Here is a 27309-nt window from a genome sequence, read left to right on the forward strand (position 1 = left end):
CTAAGAGTCTGTAGTTAAGTGTCGTTTCTACTTGCACTAAAATTAGGAACAGTTCAGGCTACATTATCTAATTAGCAATAATGAGATCAAAGTCTATCCCAAAAAAGGCTAAGGTTTTTCATGAATCTAATAAATTAACAAAAGTAACCTTCAGTTTCTCTTACTTTGATTCATGTACTCAACTAAAATTAGGTAATGCAAAATTGGGTCGTTATACAATTTTGATATTCAGCGTCTCCTTTTTGTGATACTTCTTTATATGAACTCTTCTTTATATATTGCCCTCAGTGGGAATCCAGCACCAAAGTCCTAGTTGTGTTATTTGTTTTTAGTTAAGGTTAGTTCTTTAAAAATGTCTCCATAATGGAATCTCATACTGACGCGGAGCCAAACTGACAAGGCAATGATCTCAACTAGACAAATTTAATTGAAGGAAATTATAGATAGTCAATTGCAAGCTTAAAATGTTATTATATCCATCCATCCATCTATCATCTGCTCCTTATACTGCACTCAGAGGCGGGATAAAGCCCGAACTGGTCGCTAGTCAATATCAGTATGAAAAGTGGCAGAAGGCAAAAGGTTCACACCCTTCTATCTTACACCTCAGAATGTATGTTTTGGAGCACACAGCTCTTGCATCTTTATCTTTACACTTTGATTCAATACAAAAGGACAAGAAAATCTGTGTAAATCAGTTCCATCTGGTTATACATGTAAGTATTATAATACATTTACATCCTTTCAAATTCATCTCCAATCAGGCTCCCTTCAACTCTGGATGAAACTATGCTGTTTAAAAAGTTAGCCTTGTTTTTCATTGAAACTACCTGTACAAAGAATCAACTTGTTGCTGGCTCCTTTTGCCTATACAGCTGTTTCCAATGGATCTCACTATCTCACTATGTTGAAAGCCAACAATATATGACAACTCTGGACAATCTTGGCCAGTGTAAAAAGGCAGAGAGCAGTCGTAAAACTGACAGTCAATTTTCTAGATGTTGTTGGTCCAACATAGCTGGGGGCCAGTGAGACCTACATAACCCAGGTGTTCATCATGCTCTGTTTGCTGGGTGTAAAAAAACAGTCTCAGGTCTGTGGTAGTGTTGTTCTTTTTTTCCCTGTGGGAGACAGAAATTATCTAATTCAGCATTCATCTGCATACTCAAGCTGTCCTTTGCAAGGTTATTATTTAACTGAAATATTCACTGAGCAGTGAGGGCTCCATGAAAAGCCGTCTTTTACCCATGGCAGTTTCTGTTCAATGTTAGCTTTTATCAACATTGTTTATATTAATAAACCCTCCTACCACAGAGTGATGATTTTGGTGGACGTCAGTTTGAATTGTATTATCCTTCCTCTACATTGGGTCTGTGTTTCAGTAAATCCTCAATGCACCCGAGGGATTCCTCCACACAGGTTTCCACATTCAAAAGATCCGGTGACTTCATATATCCTGTAAAAGAGGTGGCATGGCTCAGGGGATTAGAGTGGTTGTCCTCGTTGTTGTCAAACGTTCCTGGTTCGATTCCCGTGCTCTTCTTGGTCTGTCGAACTCAACCCCTAACTGCTTCACTGGCGCAGCTCATTAGGTACATTTGGCAAAAGTTGCCATATGTAGAACTGAATATGACAATAAGGTTCTTATATCCTAAATCAATCCGCAAATTGATCACTGGCTGTTAAGGATTATGTCCTAAGAACAAGCAAAGTCACACCTAAGGCACATACAACAGGAGTCATTTTTGCTTAGGTTTGAGTGGGAGACATCGTTGTCATCATGACTTCATCTGTACAAGAAGTAGTTTGAAAAGCATTTGCAGATTGGCCTGTGGTGTACACAAATGAGTGGGACACAGTTATTATGACGAGGGAGCTTCTGTTTATTCCTCTTGGCAGTTTCTGACTTTTTCCCTTGCGTTTGATCTGTTATATTTCTTGTTTTCTCAGTGGTGGTGAGTTTCCTGAACCATACCCTACCATGTTGCATGTTTTTCTTAGATTATTGACACAGAATTACAGGAGCTCAACAATGTATTTTCTTATTCAATTAACACTTACTCAACACAGCTGATTATAATTGAGCCCAAGTGTTACCAAATGTAGCCCCAAGAGGTTCTCAGTCATCTAAGTCATAGTTAATTCTTGTCAAATCTTGATGTGACAGCTGGACTTTTTTTCTTCTCTTATCTGAGAAGCTTCTTCTGTTCTACCAGACCATGGGTGGGGCTGGGGGTGGTATATACAGGGGTTGGGCATTGCTCCAAGTTGGCTTTGTGTTTTTTTTGTGTTAATGAGTGAGTTGTCGTGCAGACAGTAGGTTGAATTGGGTTGTTGTGCTAATGTGGGCGTTGTTAGAGGGAACAGAGGTACAAATTCAGGGGACTAACCTGAATTAGAATTTGAATAGGCAGTTGTACAGCTAAAGTGGAGCTTGTGTGATGCATGAGGTTACATCACTTGAACCCTTTGATTTCCAAGTTTCTGAAAAACAACTCACTCATTAACATAGCAAGCCATGACCAACCCCAGCAGTTATATACCCAAAACTCTCCACAGTCTAGTACAACTGAACAAGCCTCTTAGATATCATTAAGAGAAGAAATCAACCCCATTTACTGTGACAAGATTTGACAAGGTATCGGCCTTCGTAGGCTACGTACAAGCTCTGCATCGCTTAAACTACTTAAACAGACAAAATGTTGCTCTGGCTTCCATGGTTGCACCATGAGTGACTAACGCAACTATTCATATTCGATTGCCTGCAAATCCCACATCAATCAACGGTTATAGTAGACCTACAATTCACCTCTTTACTTAGGGCCTTGATGAATCAGGGAAAGATTGGCTAAGTCACACAAAGATCTGATTCATAGAGAATGGACGTAAAAAGTGGGGAAATTACATTTGTATGACACCATGAATTCGACTGAATGTTATCAACCAGTTGACTAAAAAACTGCTTGCGGTTTTGCTAAAAGTTCAGATCTGCAAGCACATAATTAGACCGATCTAGTTACAGAAGTTGGTGTCAATGCATTCCAGATCTGCGTGTCTCCGAATCACCACATGCCATTCAGTGTGCTGTATATATCACAAATCATCCTGCCACATCTATAAGGAAATACAAGCGAAATCATTCTGTCGGGTATTTGATGTAGGAAACATTCTGAAACTCCTTCTCGGTACTGTGTGAAAAGAGTATAAGACTGAGAACCCTACAGAAACATTGAAAGGGGTAGTAGATAGTTGGGAGAAGAGAGAGAGAGGTGCTTAGCAGATATAGAGAGGCTATGTATACTGCCTAAAAATTGCCCAAAGCTTATCAAATCTTTTTCAGTATTCATTCATATGTTAGCACTTTTCCCCATTTATTCTTGAGAATGTTATGATTTAGCAGTCGCCTCCCTCATGATTTTGTTGGCGTTGTCCTAAACCCCCAGTCTCGAAGTAGGTATGGTTTGTCTGGCTGGCTCGGCTGAATTTAATCCAAGACTAATGTCCTTAAGAAATAATTTCATGCATTTTAAGTCAATGGATGAGGCTGGTTGTAATGAAAAGGTTGCTGTTGTTGTAAGCAAGGTGTGACAACATTGGATTGTTTTGGATGACTGTTTTTGTGTTCATTTGTACAACGTAGAATTATAATTACTTTATATCAGTATTGTAAGATTTGCACTTCAACTAATGTATCAATCAAAACATATACATCACAAAACATATCTGACATGAAATTAAAAAAGTGCTCTGCTGTTTGTCTTTATTATTGAGAATGATCACTAATCATCTTTAATGCGTGAGGCGTAAAATTCAAGGATCACCTCTTTAACTGTAGCTATTCTGCTAAAAATGAAAATAAAGAGGCTAATTTGATACTCAATGCTTAACATTGTTCAAATTGTTGTACTTGATGTTGTGACAGATTTCTTATGTTTTGATCTGAAAAATATATTTTGAAATGAAAACAATATTCAATTGTTTGGGATTGCATTAGTTGTAAATATTCCTTGGATGCTAACTTCCTTCACACACAGGACTTCAGAAAGGGACAGTAGAGCGACCGTGACGTAATAATCAACACTCAATCAAACTAAATAATGTAATACCATTTGCTCCACTGACTCTGGACCATTTTCCTGTGGAGGGGAACAGAATGAAATGGAACCAAAACCACAGTTTTTTAAGCTCACACTTAATATGATGCAGTTTCCAATTACGTGTGTTTGGAGACACCTTTAAGCATCTGAACGTTGTCTCCATGACTTGTATTTTTGAGATTGTCAAAATTTCAAGAAAGTCATATTCAGTAATCTTGGATGAAAACCTACAATTTGGATGTCACATAAAAGACATGTGAGCTCTTCACTGGCAGTGCAGAAAGCAAATTATGATTGAAAGCCAGATAAACGTTCATTAAAATTAGTGCATGTCCAAAATTTGATTTGGCTTTCATCATCTGTTACCAAAATGTGGTTATCTGATGTCCTAAACAACATAAAAAAGAAAACAAATCCCTGCTGTAGCTGTAACAAATCCAACATCTTATCAGCCCAAAACAGATGTGTTTTTACTAGTCGAGGAACATCGTTTCTGGCAGGATATTCCTGTCTCCTGCTGCCGTCTCTATCAGGGTCAGCTATGTAAAGAGGTCATCAGAAAGACAACAGATAGTGAGGAGGAACAACTAAAGAGAGACATTGAATAAGAAAGACAGGGAGTGAAAAGGAGACCGGATGGCTGGATGAGGGGAGGAGGGACTGGGGCAGGACAGATAAGTGTGGCATGCGTCATGGTTGCTGTTGTAATTTTATGAGCTTGCCGAGAAATGTCTTCCATTAAAAATCAAATGTATAACGAGCACGCAGGTCATTTAGAACATGGAAACACACACACACACACCCAGACACACACTGCTCTGCCTCTCTGTACATGCCATCGCTCATTAGGCAATGTTCCCCATTCCTCACCACTGCTGCTTTCACTATATTTATTGTGTTTACATAACCAGGAGTCAGGTCAGGCAGCCAGGGTTCTCGCTCTCTCATGCACTGAAACTGAGGCCTGATCTACCCCCCTCACACACCCACACACTCTTTCCTGTCTATACTGTGGTTATGAACAGACTTTAGATGAAGATACAGGCTATACATTTATTCTGTGTTTTCTTACTGTGGGCATGGTGTGGAAATGTGAACTATTCAGAGGTTTGATTGCGAGTTTTGTTTAGGGGAGCAACCAGAACCACCTCCATCTCAACATCTCCAATAGCAAGGAGGTGTTTGTGGACTTCCGGAAGAATCGGAGAAGACAGGTACCAATCACCATCCAAGGTGAAGAGGTGGAGATAGTGGATACCTACAAGTACCCTTAGGTCCACCTCAACAATAAATTGGACTGGTCACGCAACACTGATGTACTCTACAGGAAGGGTCAGAGCAGGATGTTCTTCCTGAGGAGACTGAGTTAGTTTGGTTTTTGTAGCGGCTCCTCAAGACCTTGAGTGGTGGTGCGGTGGTTGCCAGGACTGGTGAGGTCAATAGGCTCAATAAGATAGTGAGGAAAGCTTGCTCGATAGTGGGACAATCTTCAATCGGTGGCAGTGGGGAGCGTGAAGGACAAACTGGGAGCTATCCTGGATAATCCTTCCCACCCCCTGCACCACGAGCTGTGGCTAATGGGCAACTGTTTCAGCCAATGGTTCCTTTGTGCCCACAGCCATCAGACTGTGTAACAGCAGTCTGGATGGCACACAACTCTGACCGGCCTGAGGTGCATCTGAGCTGCTTCCACAACCTCACTACCTCTACCCACTCACTTCCTCACCCATCCACATGTCATGCCCTAACTCTGCTGTCTTTCTTATCCTCGTTGGTCCCAGCCTGCACGCATCCTGCTTATTTTTGTTTATTTATTTCATGTCTTGTCATTGCTATTGTCACTGTAGTTCGTTTTTAGTTCCGGTTGTGTATTTTTCACTCTTACTGTTCCATTATGTTGTCCATTATCTGCCATCTATTTATTCATGGATGTCTTGAAATCTTCTGTCTTCTAATGTCTCTCTATTTAGATTCATATTCATATTTATTGTATTTTTTTCCAATATTTGGCAATATAAATGTTATGCTCCTTTGAAAGAATTTCCCCTATGGGGATCAATAAAGTACATCTTATTTAGCTTGAGTCTAAGGAGACAGAAAGCACATGCACAAATAAATAAATGTTCAAGAGCAGTTATTGCCTCACATTGCAAACACAACATCCACAACAGCAAAGATGAGTTTACCTTGCTGACAAATTCAGTCTTTTTTCTCTCTCTGGAAAATACAATCCATGTCCCATTAAATATTCTACGATAGATCTTGACTGACTGACAACAGGCTATAATAATAGAACAAACTATGAACAAACTACAGTTTGAAAGGTTGCCAGTTAAGAAATGCACACTAATGCATTTATGTAATTTTAATACCATGGCTTTCCCTGTATCTCCTAGAATTTCAAACAATTAGCCATTTTCAACACATTAGCCCATTTGGTCTTGAGGTTAGTTAAAAGTTGCCTTATTTTATTGATTACTTTTCTATTTTTGATTGTTAAACATTGAGCAAACATTTCACCAGTCTAATTTCTTGGGGATTCTTGTTTTAGATCTCTTAAATAGCAGAAAAAAAGGCTTTTTTCCAGGACTACGTTTAACATATGGGGGGTGTGTTATGGTTCGAGGGCTTTTTGTCAAAAGCTGAACAGTGAATTAGGGTTGGCTATCCAAGTTATTCTGTCTGATTATATTCCAGTTCATGCAAGCAGTGACACATTAAGCAGACTTGATGTTTGTCAGATCCAGACTAAGTTTACTGATAAAATGATTACTTTGTGTTTGTACACCGTTTGCATTATCCCTCAGTCTTTTCCAAACCTCATCCTTTTTGATCATGGCGTTGTTGTATAAAATGATGCTATGATTGATGCTGAACTGCTAACAGATGGGAAATGAATGATGGATGAAGTACATGAAAATAGCAAACAGTTGACAAGTGGCAAGTCTTTTAGCCTTTTCTCCAAGGGACTGAGTTGGTTTGGACGTTTTAATTGGAAAGACTGAAAAAAATGCAATTTTTCTTGTGTGTTCAGTCACATCAGATCTGCCCAAGAATACAGATCACAGTAATGTCATGCTCCATGTGGCTTTTCCCCTTTTATTATGCAGATGTAAGCTACATTTAACACAGCTATTAGTTTTGCTTTTAGAGACTTGTTGTCTTGTTGCAACAATGGGAATAAATGAAATAACTGACAGTTTCCCAAGTATCTGCAATAAAGTCAGAGAGATCCTGTCACGTCTTTGACTCATGTTCTCTGACATCTTGTTGGAGATGAGTTGGTCGATCAGCCATTTGTTGTATTTCTCTCATCGTCCCCCAAACTGCAGTACTCTATTGTCTGTTCAAGAACCAGGCAAATGCACTCATCAAGTCCTGTTTTTACTTCTTGTGGACCAAGGCCTGTGAAATCATCACTGCCTGTCCTGAATAGCACTTAGTCTCAGAAGGATGCAGCTCCCACAGTGTATTGGTTCATTCATTTAATCATTTCGTAGGATGCTTAGCCTTCATACAGGCCAATGGCAGGGGAGGGTAGGGGGCAACCCCAGCTGACACTGGGCAAGAGACAGGTGGTTGTAATTAATCTTTTTATGTAATCCCCCAGTTTTGAGGCCTCTCACACGCTCAACTGAATTGATCAGTAGCTGGCAGAAGAGTATAATTATCATGGTTTTGGTCAGTAAATGTTTGTCTCTTGATGCCCATTTATGCCTATCAACTTGAGTTTGTTATGCTCTTGCTCTTTGCTTGCTTGCGCTTTATTTCAGCAACAAATTGTAAATGCCTGTGGAGGCTCTCAGTCATCCAGGTCACGATTAACTCTTGTTAAACTCTTCTTCACATAGCAACTCAAAGAAGAAGAGTTTGACAAGAATTAACATATTTTTAACTTTACTTTTGTTTGATTATCCATTTGGAAATGTTGCTCACTGTGTATTCAGGCCCAAGTCACATTTATTCACTTAACACATTTTAAAACAACTGAGTACAATTCAAAGTATTCACACGGTATCTTCTCCATCACAGAATGCATTGGAAATGTTTCAATTTCATCAGGATTGAAGACAAAAAAAATGGGGAACATGAAATATTTAGTCTTTTTCCATTCCTCCATTGAAAATTAGATAGTCAGAATCAGTTGCCTCTCAGAGGTCCCGCTTCTATCATATCTTCATGATTTGGAAAGTGGAATTGGAATTTTCACAGTCATAATCTCAGAAGATGGTAACCATGATAGCCTGTAATGTGCAGAACAGAAGCCCCTGGAACTGTTGTGCTGAAAGATCAGAGGGCCGAAGCGGTCGACTCAAACTGTATCAACTCAACATTCTTCCTTTTCCTGGCTCGCTCACTCTCCTTGCTTTTGCTTCTTTTCTGTTGGCGTCTGCCCACTTCTTATAATCTCTTGCTCCTTCTTTCTGTCTCTCTCTCTCTCTCTCTCTCTCTCTCTCTCTCTCTCTCTCTCTCTCTTTCTCTCTCTGTTAGATCCTCTCTTTCTACCATGTTCAAAAGTGTAACACCTGTTTCCATGGAAACAGCCGTTGATTGCCACAGGTGGACAGCAATGCAGCATGATTTAAATCAAGAAAAAAGAGAGGCTGACTGTTATTTGAGTTGTGCCGTTTTTAAGAGCTTAAAGGGTCTTGGTACGTTTTAAGTTCTAAGATATTTGGTTTTTAGATCGATATTTGAGTGCTTTCTGTCATTCTGCTAGTACATGTTGTTTCACATCAAAGAGATGAGGAAATGTGCACCCAAGTGGTGTGAGAGCATAGATTTATTGCAGAAGTGTGTCTTTGACGGCGATAAATCAGGAGTTTCCAAAACTCGGGGACAAATCCATCACTGTAGCTCCCTATTATCTGTTCCCTGCTTTACTTGCTGGATGTAAACATGCCCTTAGAGTTAGACGAATACACCCTGGACTGCTCCACATATACCAGCACCAGCGTCCTGCATGCTAACACTGTGCCATGTAAATGTGAACATAAACACATATATATCTATATACATATCTGTGAAAAGAGAATATAAAGTATAAATGTGAGCTGGTACAGCCATACTATACATTATGTGAGTTTTTTGGTGGCATCGTGATGGACAAGTAGCAGAAAATAATGGGAAAACAGGATTCAGAACAAAGCTTTGACATTTAATCCCTTGTAGTATTTTCCCCATTTCATAATAAGTGTAGTTTTCTGTTGATTTATTCTATATTGTCAGTTAAATTGTCTCTTTACTGTTACAGGTAGTACTGATATGATTGTGGATCAGTGAGGTATCAGAAATCATTGTAGAGGGAATAAAAGATCAGCCGTATATGATGGTAATAACAGTTCACCTTCTGTTTTGCTTTTTACTAGATGACCCTTTTTTCTTCCATGTTAATGAATTGATCACTCTGGCCACCTACCGTCCCTGGATATTATTTTATTTTTTTGGTGGTAATGCCTTGTATTTTCAACAATTGTTCCATTTTGAACTTGCATGGAACTCAATGAAAATGACATTGAAATGTTTTTTTTTTTTGTGTTTGTTATACAAACTTTCTACTTCTATCCCAACCATTTTACAACATTAAATAATATAAAATAATGTATGATTAGTTTAACTAAACATTCTTCTGATGTAAAACCTATACCAGAGTATGCTCCAATTCTCCTCATCAGCCCAATTATGTGTGATTGTGTACATTTATTACACAGGCAATTAATTGAACAAAAGAGCCACCAGATGCCAGTTAGCTCTTCATTGTTCAACAACACAAAATAAAGTAGTAGTTCTTTAGTGAAGTCACTGTTATATAGTCATAGCCTCATTTGTAGCAGACTGGAAAGTTTTTCATTGAGACAGATCGCCTGCATGAGCTGATAACCTTTATATCACAGTCAGAGACACATTTTATCTGAAAGGTCTTTATCGGATACATTTCCATCATTGAGCTCTTATCAGTGCATTTGGCAAAGGGTTTAGGGCATGACAGTCCCATACCAGCTTTTGTTTGCAGTTTGCTGAATTCAGAGCTGCATTCAAAATTGTTAAGGTGTTGCCACGTGCTTATTAAAGCTCCCAGATGTGGGAATTGTGGAATAAAATAAAAATCCATACAGGTTATAGTACTTTGAATAAAGTGTGGGTTGGCTGCTGCATGAGAGTAATGTTAACATGAGCTGTTTCTATAGTTACCGCTCATTAGGAGGCAGTTTGAGGCATTTGATACTGCTTGTGATTAAAGCACTCTTTCCTGTGTGGTTGGGAATGACAGACAGAAAAGAAAGTCTGCTCTGGCTCTCAAAGGTAAGCCGAGCAAGAGAGTTTAAAGGGGAAAATGTGGTTGTTAATGAAATCTGATGCTGATCTAACGGCATCCTTTAGCTTTTCATCATTAAATCAGTCTCATGATTTTAGTTATCAGTTCTCCTTTTTGTTATATTTCTTCTTATTTCAGGTTTTTTAGTGGTTTGCATCCATGAACTGTATACTTTATTTACATTTTACTACAAAGCAAAGTATTTGGGCCTTCCAGAGTTATTCTTGAAAAAAAAAGGAAATGGATCAAGAACAAAACAAAATCAAAATGGTTTTTCAAGCCAACTGAGAAAAAAAAATCTGCATCTGAGGACCAAAAGCTTGGAAAAACTTACAAAAATATTTACAGTACACAAGATAGTTTAAGGACTGGCAAATACCCCATCGCATGCAGCTGGTTATGAGAAAAATATATTTTACATTGAGGCTACATTATTGCAGATGAGAGCAGAGCCAAATCACTAGTTGGGCATCTTAAAATATAGTAGAGTTCAAGCTGGTTTAACAAATTATATATTTATTTATCTCCATTTTTTGCTTTCATTTTTTTTTAGATATAATCTGCACCAAAAAAAACACCCTGAAACCCTGCTTTTCCATCTGCGAGAGTTATTTGGACTTGTTGCCATGGAATAAACCGTTTCCCATCAAATACTATATGCTATTTATGTCTTGAATAGAATAAAAAAACTTTGCACCATCTTTATCAGTCCACAAACATTATTTAATTTTCAAGAAGCACATTTGTCCATGTACCGGTAAAGGAGCAGAAGTGATGCTCTATACATCAACTATTTGCTTAGCCTGTTTCCTTTGCATTAAGTCAGATGTATTTATTTAGCAATGTCAACTTTTCCAGCTGCTCCACAGGTAACACGTTCTTCCAATATATTCAAGTTGTTTTCTTTTTAATTATGAGTGTTTCCAATTGTTTTTTCTTTGTACTAATCTGACAGTTGATATAATGATAGTTGGATGAAAAACCCACTGATGTCTTATGAAGGTAATTGCAACCACAGAGGCACTTGAGAAATATTTTTGACTTGTATTTGCCATGGCCTGTAGGAATTGTATCAGTACACGGGTGTACTTTAAAAATATATCCAGCCATAATAACAGCGTGTCTACAGCAAAACATTGCTGGATGTTGTCCTCTGAGTCACTGCTTTGATTGTCTGCTTACAACTCGGGTCATTAGAAGATGCTGATCTGGTTGATTTTTTTTTTTTTTTTTTTTTTTTTCAACATGGAATCTCTCTCTGTCTCTTACTCTCGCATTCAAACCTCCTGTAGTGACTCAACATCCACTCCCCCAAGAAATGTTGCCCTATTATCAGGAAACATCTGCTGTGCACACAGTCTACTGTACCTCGCCGCACGACTCGTCCTCTTTCACTCAAGCTGTAGTGCCCTTGTTTTTGCACCTGCATATGATGCAGCCTTTCGGAGCATTGTTTGTGTTGTTGTAGCATATGTAATAGTAACTGTAACAGAAACCTCCAAAGCAATGGCTCCTCTACCGTCACTTCTTGATTTATTGAAAAACTCCACATATTTAAATGTGACAATTGCATCTCTTTCAGTTGGAGGTTAAAAAAAAAGCAGAAAACAAAAACTGAACAAAAGAACAGTAGGTTGGCAGTGAATGTTCTTTTTTTGACGGCATCACAGAAACATGTCAAGCAAAAACACAGAGACCCTGAAGAGAACAGAAGCACACAGGCCTTAAAACCACCACAAAATAAAATGAAAAAAGCAAAAAGAGACTAATTGCATAAATGACAATTTATTTTAAATTGGATGTGTCGCAGACAAAAACACAGTTCTGATTCTGTGGTAAAAGAAATTAAATTTGGACTGAAAGTTTTAAGACATATTTTTCACTTTGTCTAACGTACAGTGTTATTACCTTTTCTCTCAGATTGACGTCAAATCAGGTCAGATGGTCAGATTTTATTTCTATAGCTCCAAATCTCAAACAATCGTCTCATAAGTACTTTACTTTTAAAGTAGGTCTAGACCACATTTTACAATTATTTACAGAAACACAACATCCCCCCATGAGCAAGTACTTGGCAACAGTGGTAAGGAACAGTGCCTTTTACCTGTCAGAGACGTTGGAGGGATCCAGATTTAATATGGATGGTCGTCTGTATCGACTGGTGGGAGTAAAAAGAGAGACAGTGAGAGCGTGGCAGGGGACAGAGTTAGAAAGCAAGAGTGTGATAGAGACAGGTGGGCACGAGGGTTGGGAGATGATCATATGATCTACTACTACTAGTACCAGTAGTGCTGGCAGTCATTTGGTAATTGCTGAGATGATAAAATAACAGCCTTGATATTCATAAAATAGAACTCAGGCAGAAAGCCAGAGACTATAGCAACCTCTAATTCAAATCATTGAACTATTGAAGGAATATTAAATCTGTTAGTTTGTTTCTGAGCATAAGGGATGTCTCTCATCACCAAAAAATGCCATAGTTGGGGTTTGCAACGCCGTTGAAGACTGTTCATGGTGAGTGCCTTGTGCAGTGTGCACTTTGTCTGAGCATGTTCTAATTAAAGGGGCTTGGGACAGAGGTGATGGGCAATGAGAGCTGTCTGGAAGACTCCTGTCATTGTTCTAAAGCCTGTTGCCAATGGACAACGTTTTGCACAAAGTTTTGGGGAAATGGTCACAAGGGATCTGATCACAGAGGTATTCTGCCCTGTGGCAAACTGGGCTGCACTAGGGACTTGGTTACTAATTGCCCTTTTTCCCCTTTGGAGAGTGCTGTCTTTCCTCTTCACACACATTATCACCGTTCCTCCCCAACCCCCCACGAACCCCACTCTGCCTCTTGTGTTCCCACCCTACGGCAAAGGGAGAGTCATAGTGTGCCATGTCACCCTGTGAATGTGTAACTCCAGGCCCAGGGCTGTCTTGGCCTGGCTTGTCCTCATTTGCAGTCTCACACTGAGCCACACTTCAACCTTTTACATCCACTGTACATGGAGAGGGGTTTCTGCCGAAGCTGCAGAAACAGATTCACTGATGGTGGTGATTAATGAAGATGAGCATCTTTGGATCTCAAGAACAACGAAGACCTTCCTCTTCATTTGTTTCAACCTTGTTAGTCACCAGATTCTAGTGCGCCTTGTAAAAAACAAACAGAAAACATATTAAATATAATCACAGATTAACACAGTGCATCCTCAAATATGTATAGGGTACTGCTGTAAGTTAAACTTAAGTGTGAAAGTTAACTGCAGGGTACAGGGATACAGGTCTAAACCAAAATATGCAACAATATATACATATATTATTATGTATTTGTATATAGATATAATACCATTATTTGAAAATAGTGACTCATTTATTCCCACGAGAGTTGCTCCTTGGCTTTAATGCCTTCGGTTTCCGGCCATATAGATGGTTTGGATGCTCACTGTGTGTTCGTTGAATCATGCGTGTATCCAACTGTGCACGCTCAGGGCATCTGCATCCTAGACTTCTTCAGTCCAAGCCAGCTGTTTGTGTGTAGCATATATAAATGACATTGCAAGATGATTTTGATTCTAACAATCTTGCAAAGTAGTTTCAAAGGGGTTGGAAATAATTCACATTTCTAGAGCCAACCATTTTTGAGTGATGCTGGCATGGTATTTTCTCTGCAAATACTAATGGAGCTGTTTTGATAAGAATAATTTCTCATTTACCATAAAATAACATGTTTGTTATTAAAATGAATTTAATTGAATCTCATTTATAACACGTGAAACCTGTTTGAAATCAATACTGTTCATATTTACAGCTTCTACATTGACGATAATAAGGTTTTACCTTTGTAAAGAATTTCTCGAAAACATTTTTTTGGCCCCAGTTACACATGTGGCAAAGAGATAAAGAGAAAAAAAAAAATTGAACAGGTTTTTTGTTGCTGTGAACAGCTGCCCGTGCTTTTATCCTCATAGCAGCCTTTTGGCTGTGAGAAGTGTATCAAATTGTAGAACATGAGGAAAGTTTGGTAATTCTCGACCAACATCTAGCAGCCCTATTTTCTTAAGGCATCTGGAGAGATGCTGACAACAACAACAACAGAGGGAAGACCTCAGCTGCTCATTCTCATAGCTGTTCCTTCTCTGTCCCAAAATACATGATAAATTCACCAGAAAGACCATCTATATACTGCATATCAAGTGCCTTTCCGTGCAAACAGGCTGTGTTGTGTTGAAACAGTTTTTTTTTTTTAATTTTACAAGTGTAGCCATTTAGCATATTTGCATTCATTAATACCACGGTACAATTAGCAGTACCTTCTCCTTTCCTTTTGATTAGTTTATATACCCCTCAACCAAAGATCTTCTCATTTTGATAAGAGATCCTTGCAATTTTAGAGTAATGCTATTAACAGATATTTGATAAAAGTTCAGTTTCAAACAATTCTGTTTTAAGAGTTTTTCTTGCATGTGAATTTTCTATGTTGTTTTTATACATCACAGTTTGCATTAAGTAACATATGTGCATAAAGGCAAAGGAAATGGCATGGCATTACATGAATTGTAATTCAGGCTTAAAAACACAAGAATGCGCCTAGAGAACACAACATGTCAACCAAAAACTTTCAAGGAACCCCCAAAATTCACTGAAACATTTACCTAGAAATCACCTATACTAATACTGAAATAAATTTGTAATAACATTACAAAAGCAGTTTCTGCAGCCCGGGCAAGCTCTGACATTTCACCCGATCCATAGAGGACACTGTCAGGGGAAATATCTGGGAAAATTCCATAATGATATTGATGATTATTCCCTCTCAAGACTCCAGTGGCCTGATGTGGAGAATGTAAAACGCTTTAAGTACCAGGTTGTTTTGGTGGGTAATAAGCTGGAGTGGTCCACTAACATAGAAGAAGGCCCTGAGCCAACTCCACTTCCTACCGTGCTCAGGTCTTTCAACAAATGCAGCGGGACGCTCCATATGGTCTACCATTCCGTAGTTGAGAGCACCATCTTCTTTATTGAGGTTTGCTGGCATCCAAGCAAAGGACGCCAAAAAATTTAACAACTCATCAAAAATGCTGAGTCTGTTGTTGGCTCTAAGCCCCCCACCTTGATGGAGTAGGTTCAGGACAGAATACTTGCAAAACTCCTGGCTGCCCCCCAACCCCACTACAAAACACAGTCTCAAGAGCAGCGTCAACAACAGACTCATACAGCACAGATGTCTGAAGAAACGGTGCTGCGAATTCTTGTCAAAATCTTCTTGTTGCAACTGGACTTCATTTTCTATCTTTAAAGTTGTTTCACCTCTTATCCAAGAGGCTTCTTTAGTTGGAATGGACTGTGGGGAGTTTCCAAATATAAACACTTGCTCTAAATTGCTATGGCTTGTTATGTAAATGAGAGAGTTGATTTGCAGAACCTAGGTTGAAGGGGGTTGTTTTGTTCATGGGGTGTCATTAAGTGGGAACAAGGGTAAAGCTTTTGGGGACATACTTGGATTAAAATTTGAAAAGGTGGAGCTGGAATTTTCAGAAAATTAAACAAAGGAGAGACACCTTTCGGATCACATGAACCGAGGCTCAGGTGGTCGTCAATGATTCCGGTGGTGGATCTTTCCAGGTGGTTGGAGCATCCGAATACATGCTCGGTGTGAGCTAATCTGTCTTGGGATGGATCCCAGTATGGCGATATATGTGGGCGAAAGGGTCTGCCCAAGGCTCCGTCCGCTGTTTGGAAATGCTTTTTCTGTTTTTCTTGTTCTCTTCTGATAAAGATGGCTTCTTTAACTCATCTGTTGAACCGTCTCAGACCAGAATGAAGACAGTGCTGTCTTCAAAGAAACGGTCCTTGATCATGGTGATGTAGAACGTACCTGCCAAATACCATCAGACTGTACAATAATCTGCCCTGGTTAAATCTTTCAGCATAGAATTGCAAGAATTGCAAGACATCTGCAAGTTTTCCTTGTACTCCATGCCAACATATTCAAATATTGTTGTCATGTGTACTCTTCGCACCCATATGCTTATATATTCCATCCATCCATCTCATTCTATACATATATTTTTCCCAGTCTGTAAGTTAATTACCCAACTAATTTATATATATTTGCATTCAGTTCCAACACATTTAAGTACATTTTTATCCATCTCATTCTGTACATATATATCATATTAATCTCATTCTGTACACACACACACACACACACACACACACACACACACATATATATATATATATATATATATATATATATATATATATATATATATATATATATATGTATAGATATTGCTATGTTAATACTATTCTGTTGCTATTATATATCTGTCTGTCTGTCTGTCTGTATTGTGCCGGGAGGCAAAGTTAATGGTTTAGTGTCCAAAACACTGCAGAATCTTCCCGTTTAGATTCCATGAAATATGTTGCAGCATCCATGTCATCCTTCTTTTCTGGTTAAGATGGACAGCCATTAAATGTAACATGTTCAAACCTGACCAGTCCACTGTGCCTTGAGCCCAGGGGAACATTTCAATCTTAGGTGAGATCCCATCACTTTTCACTACATGGTGAAAATGGAATAATCAAGATGGATTTGTGCCATTGATTTGGAAGAGGCTTTAAGAAGAAGGCAATAAGTTAATAAGCACCGTGCACATGTGGGAAAGCGCACACACACAAATGCATGCACGCACGTACTCACACATGCACTCTTGGGCCACATTCTTGAGTACAGTGTTTTTTGTGGCTTAATTGCCCTAGATTATTTGTATTTTTAATTCATTTCATTTCATTTAATTTCACTCATCCTGCAATGTGATTGAACAAAACATTGTCGTATTCATACATTATAGTTTAAACCTCATGATTACACATCAAAATTTAACATTTCTAAATGCATCATGTTTAAAATGTAGTGTGTTGCAATTGGTATCTTTGCAAAAAGTTTAGCTTGGACAGCAAACGAAGATTTCTTTCCAGCAGCCCTAGTACATAGCAGGATTATTATCAAACCCAAATTTTGGCGAGACTTTGTCTATTAGTGAAAGCAGGATGTAATAGCATCGAGGTAATAGCATGTTTAATTCTTAATCAACTCAGCAGGCCCACTTTTACAGTGAATCCAGCATTCGGGAGCAGGCAGCAACATTCTGTTTGTACACCCACACATTTGGCTGTCATAAATAGAGCCACACAGTTCAGATGGAAGATGCCAAGCCAGTCATCCCTAGCAGACTTATTGATTTGGTCAAGCAGGACAGATACAGCATTCAGCTGTGAGAGAACAATTAGGACAACAGGAGTGCAAGGGGTGTGTGTTTGAAATGATACCTCTTTAAGCACATGCACACATTACTTTTCTAAAACACAAGAAACAGATGCAAATTCCTCTGTACTTTTCTCATCTCCAACTGACTCGATCCAGGCAAGTTGACCCACTTTCTATGATAAATCCTAAAACAAATACTTCCTTCATCCATGACACAACCTATCTGTGTCTTGTGTGTACTGCACTCTGGCAGGTGAAGGTGTGGTTTAGTAAAGTCATCTCTGTCCACCTGATGCTCTAATTCATTCACCAAGATTTTAATAACATGGAGCAGATAGTGTTTTATGTCTTTGAGATACCAATTCTAGGATTCTGGTCAAATTACATCTCAAGATCCATCATTTTTGTTCTTCGATTTACAACTTTGCAAGCTCTTGATTCTTGACATGAACATCTTACCTATTCAAAGGCTGAGTATAATGACCATAAATGAAAAGTTTAGTCGTATGACCTCTCCAAAGTGGACCCAAAAATCCTCCAAAAAAACACAAATAATTGTTTCGGAATCCACCACCTGTTAATAAATAACATTTGAGAAGGTCAGGATAATTGAATATTGCTGAAGAGACGTACAATAAAAATTAAAAAATACTTATATTTGTCAGATGTATTTCATGAAAACCCAAAAATTACTTTATCACAATGATTGAATGCCTCCTATTGTTTTCCTCACTTAATTCTTACAAAGTGGATGCCTGCACTTAAGATATCTCCTACTTCACACTAAAATCCAATTATATTTTGTTCATAATTGAGGCATCAGGTATCCGTAGCATACGAATACCTCATATCTGTGTCAGCCGCTCCTGTCAGGCAGGCGGTTGAGGAGCATTCAGAGCAAAACCATCCGACTCAGAAACAGTTTCTCCCCGGAAGCTGGAAGTGAGTCGTGCTCTGTAGATTCTCTCTCTCTCTCTCTCTCTCGCTCTCACACACACACACTTAACTCTCTCTCTCTCTCTCTCGCTACATACATTTTAAACAATCAAGGTGCAATATTTCATTATTATACGTGCAATAATACCCCCGTACTTTCACATTTAGTGGTGACAGGTCTTCAGCCCCAACTTTTTTGTCGTTCTTACTTGTTTACATGTTTACATTATTGCTCTTTGGTTTTTTTTCTATTGTATTTAAAATTTTCATGGCTTGAATGCAGACCCGGGTACTAATTTCGTACCACAAACTGTAAGGTGTGCTGGTATGACAATGCAAGTTCCTTGAATACCATATTTTTCAACATATGCAGTTCAACCCCACTGAACATTCCTGCCTCTCTGAATGAGATGCTCAGTGCGCTCAGAGACACTGAAGCTTTTCTTTCAATAATTTTGAAAACAGCCTTTGCGTATCACTTCTGAAGAACTGCCTTTAGAGACAAGAAACTAAACTAAATCCTTATTCTTGGATAACATAGGGAAAAACCTATTTGTATTCAAACTATCCTTGTGTAGATATACTGTACAACTGAGCCTGTTTGTGTGCTTTGTACAGGTGTGACCATGAAGCTGATGGATGAGGTTGCAGGTATTGTGGCGGCAAGGCACTGCAGGACCAACATTGTCACTGCCTCTGTGGATGCCATCAACTTTCATCGCAAGATAAAGAAAGGTGAGCATGACAACAGGGAGAAAATCGCTACAAGTCCTTGATAATTATGAATATATGTCTTCAAAACATGTAGCTCAGCAATGCAGTCACTGACAAGCAGGTGTGTTAAAACTTTCCATTAAGATTTTTTTCCCCCTGTTATTTCTACCCTTCCTGCCATTAATGAACTGCACTCACTAAAATCTTAATGACATGATAATGTGGAAAAAGCCAGCAGTCAGTAAATTCTGTCTCAGATACTGCTGTTTTGAAATAGGATAACCAACGTTAACAGCTACCAATTAACCACCAGTGTTTTGAGACTGCAGTTCAACCTGGGAAAAAAAACAAAGGTTATAATTTAACTGTTTCAGCAAATATTTCTTTTGTCACTAGAGAAACTTTATATGAGACATCAATCAGTTGGTAAATCTTAGATAACAAAATGTTTTTTCCGCCTGTGGTTTAAATTTAAAAGATTTCTTTTAATTTGTATTGACATCCTTGTGAGGTTTAGAGTTCAGTTATGATCAGGATGACATTTTAATGGATGCTTGCTTTTGAAAATATGGCTAATTTGTTTAAAGAGTGAGTGGTAAACATCATAACGATTAAATTCAAAAGCTGATATTTTCACATACAGATGCACTTTACTGGATAGAACCATGTCCATCTATGATGATTTGTAATGTAATAACTTGGAAAGACAGAAAGGGAGAAAAAGACTAATGAGGTATGTGGGACTGTTAAGTCGAGAAGAGTGGATTATATGTAGGATTTATTTTAAGTTCATGCTGGATGTGATGTGATCCAGGCACCAAGTCAGATGTTATGATTAGCCCTGAACATGTTAACAATGAACATACTTCTACTTCCAGCTCAGGAGCTGGGTCGGATTGTGTATTTTCTCAGACGGACCACTTCATTCCAGTAGGATAATTCACTCAACCAGTCACATGTTTTCTAGGAGTAAAAGTGTGGTTATGTGACGGGAGGTCTGTGTTGAAACATTTAATACTCACTTGTCAGGAAGCTTTTGGAGCAGAGATTGAGACAAAGCAGTCTAACTACAATCCATATACGCAGCTTCCTCCTTCTATTTGCTCCACTCACTGCCTGTGTCTGTCCACTGAGTTTAGGCGTGGGTGACACGCTTTCCACTGGCTTCCACAGACACTTAGATCTCGCCAGTAGATTTTACAATTTTTTCAAAGATGTGAGACACAGGATTTCACCTGGTTAAATCAAAATCATCAACACAAAAACCCTCACCAGCACAGGTAAAGGCCTTGTAGGTTGCACCACAGGTAGTACTTTGTTATTTTATTGCGTATATATCTTTTATACATGCAGTATAACTTGACATATCTAAGTTATATGAATGACTCTCACATGAATTTCTCAACCATGGTTGTTAGGTTGGAAGATGATTGTTTAAATTTCGAGATACCCTTAGATCAGTGAATAAAATAAAGTTTTAAGTCTTATAACTCAAGTTGATAGTTGAACACAATTTAGGATTTGTATTTAGAAAAGTAAAGGAGGTCGATTGGCCAATAAATACCCAGCTGTAAGTAATGATATTTATGTAGCTACAACATGTAAGGGAAGAACAATAGAAAGAACTCTATGCAAACCTGTGGTAAGCTGGAGGACCACACACACCACAAGACAAAATGAATATTTTGTGCATTCTGATGGGAAATGAAGACAAACAGCATGAAACGGGCCAAGATCTCTGTCTGTATGAGTTCATGTTGAGAATGTTCAGAAATGTTTATGAGTTTTTAGGCATTTCCAGCCCAGTAGTCCACATAAATGATTGCACAAATTTTAAGAGCAGTAGTATGAAAATGTCCTTGCAGAGCAGAACAGTACTCATCACGATTAAGTTTACTTTTTAAAAGTTACCCACTTAACATTGCACACTGTAAACAAAAGCAAAACAAACAAACCAAACAAAAAAGAACCATCATATTTCACAAGGTGAATATGCTCTGACAGCCTAGTGGACTATAAACTGAAAAAGTAAATCAGGTCAGGGATCCCAACCTCCTGACTTACATCTGTAGTGGAACTTTATCGGCTGAGGTGCATCGCAATAATAGCCTTTATTGAGCTGTAGACAATAGATTAATTGAGAAAAAAAGGTCTTATTGCATACACCCAATTCTGCAATACAGTTGCATTTGTTACTGCATTTTTACATAAAAAAAATCTAAAAGCACTACTGGTACTCTTCTTAGTTTTGCAGTTTGCCCCCATTGCAAGGCTAATAAAAGAGGTTATCCAATATTTAGTTGTAATGAAACTATTTTTGTTATGATTGTTGTTTTTTGTACCATTGAATACTTTTTGTAATCTCATACAACATTTGTAAAGACATGTTTATTTAATTTTTCCACATGCAAGTTTGAAAAGAGGTATCTTACATTGGAAGGGGTCTAGACAACAGTGCACACAATGTAGTGATGATTTTGCTGTCAAGGTTGTGGTGGCTTATCCTTGACTTTGACATGTGGGTTTGCAGTGAGACTTGTCATGTTTGTTACACTTAGACATTTCTCTTTCATTGGCATGAAATGATGCTAAGTTCATGCATTGTTTCTATTTTACGTATTACAGATATTTTTCTAAACTTGAGAAAACCATCAGGTGTCAGTTTTAGACTGAAATTATTTCTTGTCTAAAGTAACTTTCCTTAAATAATGAATTGTTATATAGTGTCTCTGGCTCAAACTTGGTCAGACACTAAAGACTGTCTGAAACATGAGAAAATATCAGGTTATATTATAGTTGGGGTATATTTGATGGATGACTTTTTCTTTTTTTTAGCTTACACAGAGAAATTTCTCATAACTCTACCTCACCACAGTTTTTGGACAAGGCAATGGCAATGTTGTTGTGAACAACAATGTCTATTTTTTGTAAGTGGGAGTGTAAGTCAGTGTGGGTACTGGCCATTGACGGCCCTCACCGAAGTGCTGAGTCTGGCTCCTTGATACTATCTATTACAGTGATAATAAGAGGAACAAGGAATGGGAAGAAAGCACAAAACTTCAAAAGGTGATGGTGGATGAAAGGGGGGGGAGTGCTAGAAGTTAAAGATGCCTAAGAGTCTGATATGGTGGGAGCATTGATGTGGCTCCGAGGATTAGAGCAGTCATCCTTGGAACCAAACGTTCCTGGTTCGATCCCCATCCTCCTCCTAGACTGTCGAAGTGTTCATGAGCAAGACACCGAACCCCTGAATACTCCCCTGACGCTGCTCAGTGGCTGCTTCTGCTCATGGTTCATCCATGATGGCTTAAATGCAGCGGTCAAATTTCACTCATGTTGTGCTCTATGTATAACTGAAAGTGACAATGAAAGAATTTCCTTCTTCTTTTCATCATGAATACTTAAAAATGGTCATTCATTGACATTGAGATCAGTTTATTAAAAGTAACATATTTTTTTCAATACTTTCAATAAGTTTTATAATAATAATTAAAAAAGAGTAAGGATGATGTGTGTATTTTATTTTAGTTTGGGATTAGAGGAGCCCCTACCACAAATTTCAGGGTGCTGTGTGCAACATATCACTTGACACTCTGACAGTAGATTTGATCTCCAGGATTTTGTGTAAGCAGGAAGGGTCGCAGACATACCTGCGATATAAAATTGTTTACAGAAACTGGCGTCCTTTTGTTAAGCTTGAGCAGTATGTCTGCATATTGTCTCCAGACTTGTGCTTAACACACGCTTGCAGTGTCATCTGAAAGAATTTCAGTTGTGTGGCAGCACCCTGTTCTTGTATCACTTGTCCCTTCTCAGTCTTCAAAGAAAATAAATACATTTCATACATTAAAAAGCCAGTATGAAATATTTCTCAATATACAAGATATCAAACATTTGCAAAGATAAAGTATGATAAAGAACTTTTCTTTGGAATCTCTAGTATCTATATTAAAATAATAGAGTTTTTGAGGTGTTAATGGTGGCATTGATATGATCAAGGAGATCATTTCACTGCATGATTGTGCTGTAAACCAGCCAAGCATGCAGAGTCCAGCTCTAAATTAGGTGCTACTTATGATCTTGTCTGAAACATTTGAATGTCGTGTAACTACTGTGACTGGTGAAATATAATGAACTTTGAGTGATACTGTGTTGTGGACACACAATGGTCCACAACACAGATCACAATGTGTTCATGAAGTGTGTCTTTTCGTGTGTGTATATGCATGTTATAATGAAGCATATGTGGCAGAGGGTTTCAATTGAAATAGAAACGCTTGCCAATTGTGGTATTCTATAGTGTTGATTTTGCCAGTGATGATGACAAAAATAAGAAAAAAATAAGGGTAGACAATAGTAGAACCAGGTTGTACAACTTGTTTGAAAATCAAAATTCTGCAAAATTTGTCCCAATTTTGTTCTTTCAATCCATTATCTGTTTTTTGGCACACAATATCCTCACAACATGACGCCATGTGACTATGGAGGGAGTAGAAACCCTGGATCAAACTCCCTCCCAAAAGAAAATATTCTGCTTTGGTGTCTTTTCATGGCTGCTAACTTTTACCATCACAAAAGTGTATCATCCACTTTCTGCATAAATCAATTATTACTAATTAGGAACTTGAAAAATTCCACTATCATCAAGTCTGATTCTCCATGTTTTGAACCTAGTAGAGCATGCTTCACTGAACTTCTACAGCATCAGTGCCAGATCGTTTACCTGAATGAAACTGGACTCGCCCTTGGCAGTAACATGTAAAGACACTTAGTGGACCTGACAGCAAGGAAATGGAGCAAGCAGAAGAATGAATTCTTTCAGTCACCGTACTATGTGCAAAACACCTCCTGAATCCTTGCAGTATCGTTTCACGATATCACCTTCCCATAGGCTCCTGACTCTATAAGATGGCCTTTCAATTTTTTTTTGAATGACACACCTACAAAGACCTGCCATGTTTCTCCACATAAAACTACCCGAACCTCAGCATTCATATTTGTGATTAGGGTTTATTTAGAGATCTATAATCCAAGTTTCACCAATACAAACTATTGTCATGAAAAAAGGCTTTATAGAATGAAATATTGGTCACCCACCTGGCAAAAGCTCAATCACTTTAGATGGATTATATGGATGTCAACTGAGATCATAGTAAGGGTAGTAATGATTTCGTTGGGGGTCATTTGTTTTCAATCCTACACATTTGTGTAAAATGTATTTATCGTATTTTTTTGTGAGGCTGTAGTCCTTGAGTTTTTGACATCAAAACATCTTCTACTGATGCACTTTTTGAGTCTGGGAGATTATGATGCAGCAATGTGCATTAGGCTGGAAGAAAAGATTCTACAGTTTATTTCCCAGAGTTCTTATATACAGTATGTTGATCTTTAACAAATGCATGGATACATAAAGATCCTTCGTTTGATATTATGTTCCTTATTATCCTCAGTTTTCAGATCTTTTAGGCCATCATCATCATGAAACTTGATGACAAGTTTAAAAAAAGTGGTATAAATTGAATTCAGATTATTATTGTTTCTTGCAGTATAGTTACACTTATTCAAATTATTATTGAAAGCCAGTATACCTAACCAAATGATTGCTTCTCCTTTGAATATCATTTCTTTTCCTCTCTACCTAAAGGTTGTGTGGTGACAGTCACAGGGCGGCTGACATTTATCAGCAACAGGTCTATGGAAATCGAGGTATTGGTGGATGCCACCTCACTGATGGAAGCTGAGAAGGGGAAATATCGTGCCGTGTCAGCCTTCTTCACCTTCATTTCTCTGGACAAGGACAATAAACCTTTGCCTGTTCCTCCTCTAAAGGTTGGTATTCCTCTTATTCACACATGAGGTTGACATTTTATAGGGCTGGATAAGAATATGCAATCAGAATTTTAGAACTTTTCAAGAAAATAATCTCTTCATTTCTTGAAGAAGATTTTCATTACATTTGGTTTCCAAAGGTGAGTATTGGTACATTCTCCCCTTGACTGCTTGGGTCTCCTCCGGGTTCTCCGTTTTCCTGCCACATACCAAAAACACGCAGGAGGATAATTGGAACACGTCGGATAATTGCCCAGATATGTGAATGGTTGTTTGTCTCTATTTGTGGCTCTTCGATTGGCTAGTGACGGGTCCAGGGTGAACCCCACCTCTCACCCAATAATCCCACAACCCTGACTGCAGGACAAGCGGTAGATAGATGACAAATATTTGTTTTTGTCTTACTGTAATGGACAACAGAGATCGTGGACCATGATTTGGTCGATATATTAACTTGGGGTGACATTTTTTTGAACTTTTTGTTCAAATGTTGGAGGCATTTTGAAAGGTATGATAAAGTGTAATGTGAAATTCTTGAGCAAAGCCTGAGTTAACAACTTTACTGAAATTTGTTTAAACACATCGTTATTCTCTCAGGTGCATACTGAGGCAATTTTCACAGAGTTGGCATTTAGGCAAATCATTAAACTTTAGAGGGAACCCCGGTTACCAAGATGTTATTGCCCTATTTGATCAATATTTGTAGCTGCATGAAAACAATGAAATATCTCAACATATTTTAGTTTGTATAAAAAAACTTTTCACTCATGGGCCCTCATTGTTGTTTTTGTCGCAATGCTGTCTTGGTCATGACGTCATGTGGTTGCACTGAGGAAATATATGGGGTTGCATCTGTGTTGCATTTGTGCAACAATTTTAGTCCTTGAGCGATTAGATCTGAGCGAAGGGGATGAAGCTGAAGACAGAAGTCAAAATGAACCTCAAAATGAACAGGAACAAAGATGAAAGAGGCAAGAGTCGGCCGAAGTTGCTTTGTGTGCGTGCAGCAACTGTGTTGCTATGCCAGCAGGGAGAGAAAGTGTCTGTTGTATGGACTGCTGTGTTGACTGACTGGGTGACTCAGCTTCCTCTGTGATCATGCTGGTGCCCAACCTTTCATCCTCAGATGGTACTTCTACAGTAGCAGGTTGTTGACATCCTCGCAGGAGAACATCCAGCGATGTTCAGTGGCGTTTCTTTGAGCAGGGTTCACTCGTTTCCCTCAGGACCTTTTCCACGCTTGTGATAGAAAACTGTAGGCATGGCCTTTGGCTTTAGTCTGTGTTTAATACTAGCGGCACCTGTGAGCTCTTTCAGTAGCTTAGGTTGGCTAAAGGCATCAGATGCGTCCTGTGAGAAGTGGTTGTTAGGAAGTTCTGTACATCCACAAACAATTTCCCACTCCTTTCACCTTGTCCCTTGGAAAGTAGTGTAGACTAACATCACTCCTTATGTTTCCCTTGGACTGCACCCAAAAGCAGCACAATGTGGCATTATTTTCATGTATATCTTACTGTACTGAGTGAAAGTTAACACTTGCGTAAAGAGAAGGTTAACGCAGCGTAACCAGTGTATTTCATCAACCAGGATTTACCTAACCCTTTCCCCTAATTTAACTGAAATAATAAACCACACCAATGTTTATCTCACCTTAAGAAAAGGGTTGTTTCTCATTATGTGGCCACAATACCTTTCAACAAATACAATCTACACACAAAGATATAGCATCACCTTTTATCAATATCTTCCTCTACAACTGCAGACCAATATGTGCATAAAGAGTGGATCTCAAATAGTCGGCATTTTCAAAAGCCCCTGTTAGTGTCACATTTACATTTGACACAAGCCTGTGTTTCATTCAGCCATTGTTTGCCTCCCTTCATGCATTCATTACCCGATTTTTCTTCTCGCATCAGCTGGTTTTGCCTTTGTTTTAATGGCAGAGAGCTGCAGCTACTCTTATAGTAAATGATTTTTTTTAACCCATTTGATTCAATTTTATTGAAAACAAGACTTGAATTAAAATCTCTCAATGATTTTAATTTATCATCCTAAACACCAGATTCTAGAGTCCTGGATGGGCAGGGCTCTTATGCAGAATGCCCCCTACACATGAAAAGAAAAGGCATAATTGTGCTTGTGCTAGCAGGACAAATGTT

The 27309-nt window shown here is 38.5% G+C and overlaps 1 protein-coding gene across 3 annotated transcripts in view; it reads left to right on the forward strand.

Annotated features, from left to right (window-relative positions):
* Positions 1–27309, forward strand: part of acot7 (acyl-CoA thioesterase 7) — a 55698-nt gene that overhangs the window by 17048 nt on the left and 11341 nt on the right. For all 3 annotated transcript variants that reach the window (XM_086141385.1, XM_086141383.1, XM_086141384.1), the window contains 2 exons: positions 19226–19342; positions 24966–25150. In XM_086141385.1, the coding sequence (XP_085997511.1) occupies positions 19226–19342; positions 24966–25150 (302 nt within the window). The remainder of the gene's footprint in view (positions 1–19225; positions 19343–24965; positions 25151–27309) is intronic.

The sequence above is a fragment of the Fistularia commersonii genome, chromosome 34 (assembly GCF_037954325.1).
Source record: "Fistularia commersonii isolate RoL2024-O1a breed Wild chromosome 34, RoL_Fcom_v1.0, whole genome shotgun sequence".
Classification (NCBI taxonomy): Eukaryota; Metazoa; Chordata; class Actinopteri; order Syngnathiformes; family Fistulariidae; genus Fistularia; species Fistularia commersonii.